The 13,175-nt window shown below is 36.5% G+C and overlaps 1 protein-coding gene across 1 annotated transcript in view; it reads right to left on the reverse strand.

Moving 5' to 3' along the window:
• DGKB (diacylglycerol kinase beta) overlaps positions 1-13,175 on the reverse strand; it is a 530,693-nt gene that overhangs the window by 321,851 nt on the left and 195,667 nt on the right. Inside the window, exons 16-17 of the mRNA XM_081101920.1 lie at positions 4,524-4,597; positions 1,194-1,268 (exon numbers count right to left, since the gene is read on the reverse strand). Of these exons, the coding sequence (XP_080958046.1) occupies positions 1,194-1,268; positions 4,524-4,597 (149 nt within the window). The remainder of the gene's footprint in view (positions 1-1,193; positions 1,269-4,523; positions 4,598-13,175) is intronic.

The raw sequence follows: 13,175 nt of genomic DNA on the forward strand, positions 1-13,175 counted from the left end.
CACAATTTCTTAATTCTGCAGAATAAGACCTACTTCTTTTAAGTTCAGAGACTATTGATAAAGGAGAAAAATAGCCATCCTACCTGAGCTTATTTGTTAATATCAAGACTTTAACTTTTGTTTGTCATTATCTAGATAAGGACTTCCTGTGTGTGGCTCACCTACCCAATCATCTGATCATGATCTTTGGACTCTGGAGTCTGGATCTTGACAATGGCATTTTTCTGAACTAAATGCTCATGGTGAACCTGTCTTTAAAGCAAGTCCCTTCCTCAGATCACTGCTCTGCATTTGAAAAGAGGCCCTGGTCCATAGCAGGGAGTGCAAGAAAGAGATAAGTGTAATTTTGGGAACCTGTGCTAATGATCGCATTGCACCGATATTTATTTAACATACACACATTAGTATACATTTTACTCTGAGCACTTAAAATACTACAATTTCAATATTTGATTTCTAGTTTGTGAGAATAATGGAGGAGACGTATTTTTACAAACTACCTGTTTGTAAAAAAGAAGCTTGTGTAAGGTTATACAGAGCTTCTCTCACCTCATCGGGTCTAATGTTTACTTTCAGGGTGAAAGAGAGAAAGCAGGTCAGTGGAAGATGATGGCATTAATTAGTAATGAGGCCAAATTAAGGACAATTTATTTCAGTGCATATTTGTGACATCAAAAGTATATGATTTCTGTTGTGAAAATGATTTTATTTTTCTATATCTTACCTATTAACAACAAAGTATCTAGTAAGAGATGATACTCATTAGATTTTGAAAGTGCTAAGTTAATAAAATCATATTATGATTTTGTTTCTTTGTTAACTAGCCTTTTCTTTACTCTTTAGATTTATATGCTAGATTTTCAAGGGGAGTAGTTTTGCAAACAGATGGTTTAGAAGTTGAAGCACCCAGCTAGTGTGTGTGTATGCATTTGTATGTTAAATTATTATTATTAGCACTAATATTAATATTACCTTAAAATATTTAGAAGGGAGGAAAATATATTTGAAGCAGGTTATTTTAAAAACCAGCATCCGCATTGCTTTTTTTTATGTAGTTGATATTCTATGTTGTTGTTATTTTTGATATAGTGATCTAGCTGCTGTATTCAAATAACATTATTTTTAGGTATGTCAGGCTTATTTAATTTATTTATTAAATGAGTCAATGGTTATGACATTATCCTTGAACTTACCCTGGCATTGGTCCATTTCCAGCAAGACTGTAAACCTGACGAGGATTTAGTAGATATTGGAATTTTCTGTAAATTCTATACAGATGAAATATGGAAGAAAAAAATTAGTGGTACATCAACATTTTAAATAAATAGCACCTCTCAATGTTATAATTACATATATGGGTATAATTGTATACATTTGATAAATTTTGTATTAATACTATTAAAAATATAAAAGCTTAATAGAAACTAGTGGTTCTTTTCAGAAAAGCAGCTTAGTAGTCATTTATAAAGCAATCTATATATATAAAAAGCTAGCGACTGGAACACCATAAAGATCACAACGGCCGGTCAGCCCACTGCAGCCAGTGAACGTGCCCCATCAGGTGGTGGGGATGGCGGTCCAACCTCCCATGGCCCCTCCCTCCAGCCGTCCCCGCCCCTAATTGGCCACTCCCACCCCACGGGGGTCATTGTGGCTGGCCAACCACCCTGCTGCCCTTCCCTCTCCCCCACCTCCCCACCCCGGCTGGCCCCGCCCCCAATCGGCCTGCCCCACCCTGATCAGCCCGCAGCCCCTCCCCCTGGCTGGCCCAACCCTTGATAGCCCCCGCCTATCCCAATTAGGCTGCAGGGCCAACCACCTACAGCCCCACCCCAGCCAGCTCCACCCCCGATCAGCACCCACACCCCATTCGGGGACAGGGCCGACCAAAACACAGCCCATACCCCCTCCCAACAGTGGACCCACCACCAGTCGGCCCCCCCACCCCAATCAGGGGTGGAGCCCGCTGGCCAATTGCCCACGGCCCCTCCCCCCAGCCTGCCCGGCCCTGATGGGCTCCAATCAGGGTGGGCCAGCCAGCCAACCTCCTGCCATCTCCTCCGCCCAATAGACCCTGCCCAATATGCCTTGATTGTGCCTCTAGTATAGTTTATAAATAGAAATAATGATATTTGTATTCTATATAGGCATTTAGAACATTATTCTGCGTTTAAATATTATTTAGCTAATTAAATTTTAAATAAATATTTTGAAATTATCAGTAGACAATTACTTAAATAGCTTCTCTTAACAGATCCCTGTGAAAGTTATAGGATACTGAGCCAACTTAACAGAGTTGAACACTATTTATTCCATTTATAAAATCAGATTATGCAAGTGTACGTATGCAAGCAAAGAAAGTGACCACAACTGCCTAATTATTTTACATAAACAACCATTCAAGTCTTAAAATTGATAAACATTTCAATAGCACATATTAAAAAATTCATTTTTTTCTGAAAGAAATCAACCTTTTTACAACAAATGCAACAGAAATGTTTCTAAGCACATATATTGCCCATATGCTTGGAAGTCTTAGACAAAAAAAAAAAAAAAAAAAGAGAGAAAATTTAGTGTTTTTACATTAATTTGATATTCATGTACAATATTACTATATACAAGGGTGGGAAAAAGTGGGTTTACAGTTGTTCATATGGAGAATAAGAAATAATAATAATAATATAAGAAAAAACGCTGATTTGCATACTCACACCATAAACCTACTTTTGCCAACCCATGTATTTTTACAAACACATTCCTATAATGTTTGCTAGCAGAAACTCTCTAAATTCACTATGTAATGTCTGCTTTATCCCCACTCCCCAACTCACAAATCTGCTAGAACCCTAACATTCTAAATATTGATTAATCAGATCATCTAGTTTCTCAAGAAAGATCTTAGAGTCATTCTCCTTTTGCCCAGCACCTGAACCTGGTTGTGGATAATCCTGTACCTAAGTAATATCTATAATAATAAAACTGTAATATGCTAATTAGACTGGACATCCTTCCAGGTGACCTTCCAGACAAAGCTGGGGCTGCAAGGGAAGCCCGGGTCCCCGGTGTCTGCCGGCAGCTGGAGGGAAGCCTGGGTCCTGGGTGCCAGGGGGAAGCCAATGCCAGCAGCTGGGGGAAGGAAGGCCTAATCTTGCACAAATTTTGTGCATCGGGCCTCTAGTCTATCAGACTTGGCTAGGCCATCTCATGCTTTAATTCAGGCTTTCATGTTCTCTCACCTGTTCTACAAAAGTCATGCCTCACTAGCCCTCTTCTATATTGCTATTTAAGTACAGTTATGTTATGTCTAAGATGAAAGGTTAGAGTAAATTTATTCACAATGTAAAATGTTTTATTATATTTGGAATAGTTTACATCTCATCTTGTCCCTCCTCCCCCTTAATTTTTAACCTCACTGACTATCTCCTGGTTCCTTGAAAAATGCCACGCCATTTCACAAATCTTTCTTCTTTTACTGGCAAACATTTACTTATAACAAAACCAATTCAAAAGCTAGTTCTTTTCCAAAAACTTATCAGTCTTAAGAATAGTCATTTCACCTCTGAACTTTCCTAGCACCTTTATCAGAAACCTTTTCAGTTTAGCATTTATCATGTGGCATTGAAATGTATCTGAGTATTGATAAAGGAAAAAAACTTCTAAATAGAAATAGTATCTTGTTGATTGAAAAGTGAAACACATTCTTCCTTTCATTGAAATACAGCTGGAAGTTAAATAGTAGGAAAGAAACTGCTTTACAAAATTTTGGTTTGTGGAAATATTTCAACTTCATTATTTGGTAACCTCAAAGGTAATTTCTGTTTTATTATCATAATGTTTGTGTTAATGTTTTTAATATTATTGCTCCTTTTTTGGTGGAGAGTAGTAAAAACTTCTAGAAATTATTAAGGCAGATACAAGCACATATTTGTTTATAACTATCCTCTTAAGAAGGATATAAGATTTGTTCCCCAATGTGGTGATTTTCAAATTTTTATTAAATATTATGAATTAATTATTAATTCCATTCAAAATGACATTTTTGTATTGTTGGCCCAAATATTGAGATATCTGATATGCAGCTCATCATTACTCATATTAAATGTGTTTCCCGTATGTGTTTCTTTGGGAAATATGGCATCATGTTCTACTAAATGCACACACGGGAAATCTTTATACTCTTTGTCTAGAAGCTGGATATCAATTGTGTTCCTCAGTACTGGGTAATGGCTTACTGAAATCACCTATTGACCATCAAGGGCTAGGGGTGATAGGTATGGTAGAGAAAATTCAGATATCTGAGCTATGATAAAAATGTTTATAAAAGGACATTATTATTTTCAAATTCCAATTGTAAAAATAAGGAGAGGTCATACCAATATACTACAGATAGGTGCTAACATTACTTGTTTCACATCAACATTAGTAAGCCATGAGAAATAATGTTTTTAAATATTGTACACCACAATTTTAATTAATCTATTTACATAAATATGACATAGAAATATGACTTGAAAAAAACATACCGTTCTCCTTGCTTCCCACCACTTTTGGGGTTTACAAAAACTAAAAGCGGATGAGTGCCAGGAACAGGAGTAATCTAGGAGAAAAATTTTTTATATAGACAAATTACTGTTGGTTCTACATCATGGAATACCACTTAGCAAATTCAAAAATGTAGCTCTTTCATTCTTAAATGTGGATACCTAGATACACCGATCTATTTAGTTATTCAGTTAATCACTGTGCTTTCAATACATACATATCAATAGGAATGCTCACTCCACAAAGAGTGGTAGGATCTAACTAGGTAGGTAGAGGTCAGAGAGAAAGACAGCTCTGAGAATGGAATAAGTGTGAAAAACTATAAGATGAAAACAAAAGGTGCAATTTGTGAGACAATGAGTAAACCAGAAAGAATACAGTAGAGTATACTGGGGAAAATCTATATATATAAAAGCATAAGCAACTGGCCAACCGTTCCACTGGTAGCTATGACATACACTGACCACCAGGGGGCAATTCACAGTCATGGAAACATGGAACAGACTGGTGAACCTCAGAGGGAAGGGGTGGGGGGAGGGAAGGAAGAAATTAACTAAAGATCTTACAGGCATCATATAGGCTGGGTGCACCGATCCCTCGGCCTGGCCTGCAGGTATCAGGCTGAAATAGCAGTCTGATATCCCCCAAGGAGTCCTCAATTGTGAGAGGGTGCAGGCCAGGCCAAGGGACCCTGCCAGTGCATGAATCCGTGCACTGGGCCTCTAGTATTAGAATAAAAATAATCATATTATAGCGGGCCCTACTTTTATGGCAGAACTGCCCTTGGTGGCATGCGTGGAATCCATCTTCCCAACCATTTGTGAATAAGATGGTGTGAGGCCCCTGTCAGCCTGAAAGTCCCATTTTACATAATGTTCCCACAGAGGTTTGTTTTCCTGCTTGGAGGCTACAGGTGCAGGTATCCTGGACTATTTGGTAATCTGGAGTTCATTACATTGGCCATGTCCCTACACTATGCCCTGCACTGCTTTCTTCACTTCTCATTTCTCAGGGGAACAGAAAAGGGCCTGTCCTACTGGATTTTATGTTCTAGTGGAAAAACAGACAATAAACAAACAGACAGACAAGCATATTTAGGAGTGAAATATCCCACGAAGAGAAATAACGCAGGTAAGGTGATAGCACTTTATTGGTGGGGGGTAACATGATTTTTGATACTATGGTAAAGGAGAACTCTTGTATTTTACATGACTTCAATGTTAAGAAGTAAAATATTAAAAATATTTTGCCCCTACCAATATAGCTCATTTAAATACAGTTTGACAAAACAGTATTTTAATAAGAAACATTTACAACTAATGGAATCCTCTCGATATTAAGATGAAAAGTTTTAGGTCATTTACATTTTCAAAATAGATACAAAGTATCCTTTGTTTTTATTTCTACCCTAGAAAGTATCCTTAAATATTTAATATGACAAAAACAACCATGGCATGTCCTTCCTTCCTCTTGGATTAAACAATCAATCTAAGATGAAAAATTCTGCCCACACATTTCTCTCCCATTCTTAAGTGAAATGGAGTTTTTTCTAATGACCACGGGCAAGGTAAAAATGTTAAAATCTTCACATTGTTGTATGAGAAGTTTGTGTAAGATATTCATAGTTGTTCTACTGTTATCAAACTAATTTTCATTACAATTTATTCTGTTTCTGTTTTATTTTACTTTGAAAAGAGGACAAGACTTTTTGTTCCTGAGTTGTTTCTAATTCAGTAGGAAGATGAGATGAATGAGCTGGATCTGTAGTAACTTTCCAGTTTGTCTCCCTGAGCTACTAGTAAATGCGCTTATTCAATTAACATATAGAAGTTCCTGCAGGTCAGGCCATGGTGCTACTAGAATGTCACACATACCTTTCTTCTCTGACTAAAAGCCAAAATAACGAAAAACTGAACACCTTTATTTCTCCTCCTATTATAAAATCAGATACCACTCCTAAATTTTTCACAGGCAAAATAGCAATGCTACCAGATGTGAGTTTTAGTTGATTTCTGCATGTAATCTGAATTCTCACTCCTTATTTTTAATTAGAGGTGAGAATCTCAAGGTAAAGAAACTAATTTTGAGAAAATCACTAAATCTAAACCCAAATACACATTGTGATGATCCTCCACAAACTCCACATTCAGCTTACCATTATAAGAGACTACTAGAGGCCTGGTGCATGACATTCCTGTACTGGGGAGGAGGGTTGGGGGGGGGGGTGCTCAGCCCAGCCTGTGCCCTCTCACAATCCTGGACCTCTCAGGCCTAAACCATCAGGCGGACATCCCCCAAGGTGTCCTTAGTGCTGCTGTGGAGGTGGGAGAGGCTCCTGCCACCGCTGCTGCGCTCATCAGTCGTGAGTCCGGCTTCTGGCTGAGCAGCACCCCCTGTGTGGGAGTGCACTTTACACCAGGGGGCAGCTCTGCCCCCTGGTAGTCAGTGGGTGTCATAGCGACCAGTCATTCCACTATTCGGTTGATTTGCATATTAGGGTTTTATTATATAAGGATATTAAATTCACACTGGGTTGAATATTTGGAATGTATTTGAAAATACGTTTTAAAATTTCAAAAATATTTATTTATTGAAATATGTAAATGAAATACGTAAATCATTATTTTTTATCAAATAAGTATCACACTAGAATAAATTACAATATGTACATAACCTCAAAATACAAAAAAATAATGATCTCATTTTTATGAGTGGATAAATGGATAAATAGATCAAGTAGTTCATAATTTAGATAAAGAAAACATTTGAAAGAATGGTGCTACTCTACAAGATACAATAGTCAAATACCCAAAATGGAAATATAGGATAATAAAACCAATAACAACCTTTTCCTTATATATCCCCTTATAAGAAATTAGGTTTCAAAATAAAACTATATTAAGATAAAACATCACAAACTTAAGATATTTATTTGTAAGTTCTCAGGCACTGTGGAATACTCCCCTCTTGATAATGATGTAAACAGATAAAACACCTGATCTAATGTAACCTGTATTTAAGAAGTGATAGGTGATTAAATATCAGCACCATTAAGACTGGTATTAAGGGATAATTTAATGGTGTTATACTAGAAATGTCAAGGTTCCAGGCAGATAAGGCATCTCTTTCAATGCTCACTCAGAAAGCTTTAAAATTCTGTAAACTTTGTGACAATTAAAAAAAATGCCAATCCAGCAGAGTGAATTTAGGTACCAGTAGACCAAAGCTAGAGTTCTTAGTTTGGAGACCCAAAGAGCTCCAGTATTATAGAGCCATTTTCAATTCTGACAAGTTAAAAACAAACAACTACTGTGTTCATTAATAATTCTATATAATAAGAGGCTAATATGCAAATGAACCAGATAGCGGAACAACTGAACAACCGAACAACCAAGCAACTGGTTCCTATGACATGCGCTGACCACCAGGGGGCGTGCACAGAACATGATGAGCATTGGCCATGGCATGATGGTAGAGCAGGTGAGCAGGGGTGCCAGACCAAGGTGGGGCATCGGTCGCTGTCTTCGGGGTGAGCCTCTGGTGGTTAATGAAAATTCTTTGCTCCTGCATGCCATGGTCCCACACGACACTCACACCTGCTGCCAGTGCCAGCCCTGCTCGCACCTGCAACCTGCCCTGGAGCCGCCACTCACACCCACTGCTGGCACCGGATGCCAGTCCTGATAGCCCCTGAGGGCTTCTCCACCTTCCCCTGCTCCTGAGGGTTGATCTGGGCAGCAGCCACTGCTCACACCCGCTGCTGGCACCAACCCCAATCTCTCTGTACCATCAGCAGGTGCGAGCAGGGCCAGTGACATCAGCCTGTGGGAGCAGTGGTGATGGGAGCAGGGCTGCTGGCAGACAGGGCCAGGGGGCCAGGGCTGGAGGGGCCGGGCGGGGCCGAGACCCGCCCTTGTGCCTACCTCAGCCTCTCGGCCCACAGTTCCTTTCAAGGTGCACAAATTTGTGTACTCGGCCCCTAGTCCTAAAATAAGAATTAGTATCTTAGTAGCAGAGTATCTGCTATTGCTATTTAGTTCTCATATTCCTCTTCATCCTTAATAAAAGAATGCTGGGCAAAGGGTAATTTTGTAAGGTCACCCCCTCTAATCACAGCTTTCATCTATAAACCGAGAGAAGAGGCCTCAGAATGTACATGCCAGCACCTTGACCTTTAACTTTCCAGCCTCTAGAACTGTGAGAAGTAAATGCCTGTTGTTTAAGCCACCCAGTCTATGGCATTCTGTTACAGCAGCCCGAGCTGACCAGTACAGAAGTGTCCCATGGAAACTCATTATATGCTCTTTATAAAGGAAGAGTGAGAGCTTCTAGCCACCTTTCTCAGGATGCCAGTATGGAATTTGATGTCATGAGGACCAGCAGCCATCACTGAGAAGGAGGGGACCTTGAAGATATCATAGGTGGAGGTTGGAAATGATAGAACCAGACCTGATGAAAATGTGGAGCTGCCTTATTAGCCCTGCTTCTAAAGGTCCTACTTCTGGGCTTCATTTATGTAAGAGAGAGAAAAAAAATTATTTTGTCTGAACCACTGTTATATTTTGTTTATTCCTTCTCTACTCCCCACCCCCTTAATTTCTGCAGAATCTCACTGTAATTGATGTGAAAAAAACAAGATCCAAAGGAGAAAAGACCTGCATACAGATGAAATCAGGCAGAGAAACTTTATCCTTCATCAAATTTGTAATTATTTCTAGTCCCTGAGTGAATAACCAAAGAAACTTGATTTCAGAGTGTATGGATAGCCTCTATATTTCATGTTATCTTATTCTCATTATTTTATGTTCTCATTATTAAATGTTGGCACTTTTCAGTGCATCCTTTTGCAATGTAAAATAATAGTCTGAGAGTTAAGGGGAAACGTAGGTATTATTAGATGTGATATTTCAATTAGTATAATCAATATATTTCATTCCAGATCTTGTTTTCCAGAGCTGTCTAAATCAGATAAGAACTAACTTCTAGAATTCAGTCTATGGGAGGTCATTTGTATTGTGATGCAAATCTTATATACTTAAAGGAATTTAAGCAGACTAAAGAAATACAGTTTTCTTAGTTTCTGAAAGTGAGTATATCTGATTTCCATGAATTATGTTTTATGGAACTATCTGAAAATAATCTTTTTAATATTTTATATTTTGAAACAATTTCAAATTTACAGAAAATTTTCAAACATGGTAGAAACTTTTTTTCATGAACAATTACAGAGTATGTTGCCAAAATGATTTTTCATCACTTTTGCTTACTTTAGGATTGCCAACAAACAAGAACATTTTCTTACATAAATATAACACAACTTCAAAATCAAGATAATAACTTGATTCTAGACTAGCTTCTTTTGTTATAAAAGCCATTACTGAGACAATTGGTGAAACTTGAATGGAATTAGGATTAGATAACACTAAAATGTCAAGTTCATATTTAACTTTACCATTCTTTTTTGAACTAACTACATTTTATATATGTTTTAACATAAAAAGTTGATTTTTTATATTTGAACAATAATTCATTTTCCTTTCAAAAAATTATGTTAAATGTGTTTAACTTTTTTTCTCTGTATTGAATTTTTTTGGGTGACACTGGTTAACGAAATTATACAAGTTTCAGGAGCACAATTTTACAACACATTATTTGTGGTCTATGTCCATGAGTGTTTTCTTTTTTTTGCTCAATAATTGTGAAATAAGATGTACAACTCAGTTATTTTGAAAACTGATTTATTGCCATCCTAAAAATATCACATTTGTTTTGTTAAATATTTTGATAGACTGAGAGGTTGAAGGCAAAAATATGAATATATTAAAAATTGGTTATCCTAAAACTATTTGATCTTGGAAGTAAATATTTATATAGCATTTGAAATAATTTTAAGTAGGAGATTATATAAAACATATGAAAGGTGAGTTACTCTGTCTAAAGTGTAAAAAAATACCCTGAACTCTCAGTCTCACATTACCTACCACTGGACTTGAGGCATCTCTAAAGAATCTGATGCTTCTCAAAACAGTTTTTAAGAAACATTAGGATTGGGCAATGCAGAGTAATCTAGAAAATACTAATAACTGGAAAAAGTATTCAAGGAATGTTTTTGAGCATGTGTGGTACTTAAAATCTTGAAGAATAATTATAAATTAGGTGTGAAAAGAATTCACAAGGAAACATTTTATACTAGATTATTCTCTATTGAGAATAGAGCTAATCAGATAAAGTCATATTCACTCACATAGAGAGGCAAAGTAAATGTTAAAGGACTTGGCTTTGGGAGCAGGCTGATTTGGAATCCCAGGTCAACCACTGCTCTCTATATAATCTCCTTCCCTTACTGATATCATTTTAAATGATTGCTTTAAGTTCCATCAAAATGCCTTTCACTGCCAAATTCATATCTGTCTTCTGTTCTAAATTGTAGATTCACATATCTGTCTGCCTACTTGACACCTCCATTTAGATGTCTAACAGGATCAGAAATTTCTCTCCAAACCTTACTCACGGAGATCCTTCTCCATCTTTTCAATTGCATGAGTCAATCATTTTTGAGGTATCCCTGAAGTCTCACTTCTAATCTAGCCATCTTACATAAAATTATAGACAACCCCAACCCTCTGCCTGGCACTCCTTACCTTTTTTCTCTCCATTGTCCCATATCACTTATAAACTAGTGCATTATATGTATAGAGACAGGGACTCACTTTAAAAGTCGTTGTAATGCTCAAAGTTGTTGTAATACTCAAATTGTCTTGGAAAGAGAGGGAGTTAAAATGACAATGAGGAACTGATTACAAAATAATCAACAGGCTTGAGCCCAAAGTGGGAAAAAGACAATGGACAGACACACACACAAACACACACACACACACACCAATCAAAGAAAGGGAATTAATTGTTATACATACACCATATAGTTGTGTATAGTGCATAGGTGTTGTACAGTTTAGTCTTGTGCTGATTATAAGAAGGAGATACTGCAAATAAGAAAGAGTAGGAAGAGGGAGAAGCAATTGTGGTAGGTTCAACATTGGTTTACTTTTAGGTATCTCAGTATCAAGTTCCCCTCTTTGTCTTGTGTTCAGAATATTACAAACTACATTTTTTTTGATCTTCAAGTGATCCTTTTTTTGAAAAGTTTCCTCAAAGAACAATTAGGGACAAGGTACCTTTTGTTTAATACACTTTAAACAATTGTTCTGTTTTTCTACTTACTGGTTCACATGGGGACAGTCACCTGTATCTTCACAGCTCCTGCATGCTAAGAAGTTGCAGTTTCTCTTAAAGTTGATCATATGCACTAAAAGTAAACCTATGGTGTGGGTGATGACAAAGACAGAGTGCCTAACCACCTCTATTTGAAGTCCCCTAGGACTCGGGTTAATTAATGAGACTCATCCTAAGGTTATACATGATCTATTACTTCCTCTAATTAGAAATAATAATCCTGATCATTATGCTGGTTAGCTGGAAAGAAGTAAGATGAATGTGCTTAACTATGATTAATAGTCTTCTTTAAGCAGTGTAGATCTCTTCTGTCACTGAGTTATATGCAAACTGGAGAGCAACTCAATATTTTTAATGATATAATTTTTTTAAACTCACAAAAAGTAATTTTCTTGTACATCTATTTACCTTTTCTGATAAACAAATATTTTATTATTTTAAAATTGATTACCACATGAAAATGAATTATTTTTACCATTTTGTATGAAATAGCTATCCAAGATTTAAGTATTTTACCTTTTTAAATGTTATCCCCAAAATTCTGTTAATACCTATCTGTATCATGTTTTACTACATTCTACTGATGTGAAACAGTCTATTTTACCTAATTATGAACTAATACTCTTAAATTCAAAATATTAATGATGATTGCAATAAGTTATATTTATTTGCCACTGTTTTGTAAGGGCCGATGTCTATACTTTGCTTCTTGACAACTTTCCCTGATATTTTTATATGCCACAGAAAGTGTGAAAAGTTATTGTCTGGCTAGTGGGATGAAACTCATAGACATAAAGCGTTAATCGCCTACTGTTTTTAATGTGACTTATTTAGTTGGAATAAGATTGAATATTTACAATTATTTTTGAATAAAAAATGCAACTTATACTGACATGTCAGTGTAAAGCTTCTAAAATACTGCACACACATTTAATTTTAGTTTAAAGTCTGGGTAAAGTATGGTCTGATTATTCAAATCTTAGGAAACTGAGGAAAAAAGGTATCATTCTAGTACATGCATGATTTTTATTTAAATCTGCAAAAGTAAATGGAAGAAAAAGGTGGTCAGGAATTTAGCATTTATATGCCTGTTAAAATGCTGTAGCCAACGAGATGGGGTACGTTAGAGTTAAAACACATAATAAATTCAGATGATCCTCATTCAAAACTCAGCTTTACCAATGACTAACTGTGAGTCTCTGAACATAATTTGACTTCTGAACACCAATATGCTCATTTCAAAAGTATTAAATAATTATATTTATCATATTATTATTGAGGAAAATTAAGAATAATATTTATCTCATATGTTATAAAACAAATTCACTTACTACACCTAAAATATTACTATAGTGCCTAGCATAAACTGTTTAAAAAACAATGTATATTTTCCTTTCCTG

The sequence above is a fragment of the Myotis nattereri genome, assembly GCF_964212035.1.
Source record: "Myotis nattereri genome assembly, chromosome: 11".
NCBI classification, from domain to species: Eukaryota; Metazoa; Chordata; class Mammalia; order Chiroptera; family Vespertilionidae; genus Myotis; species Myotis nattereri.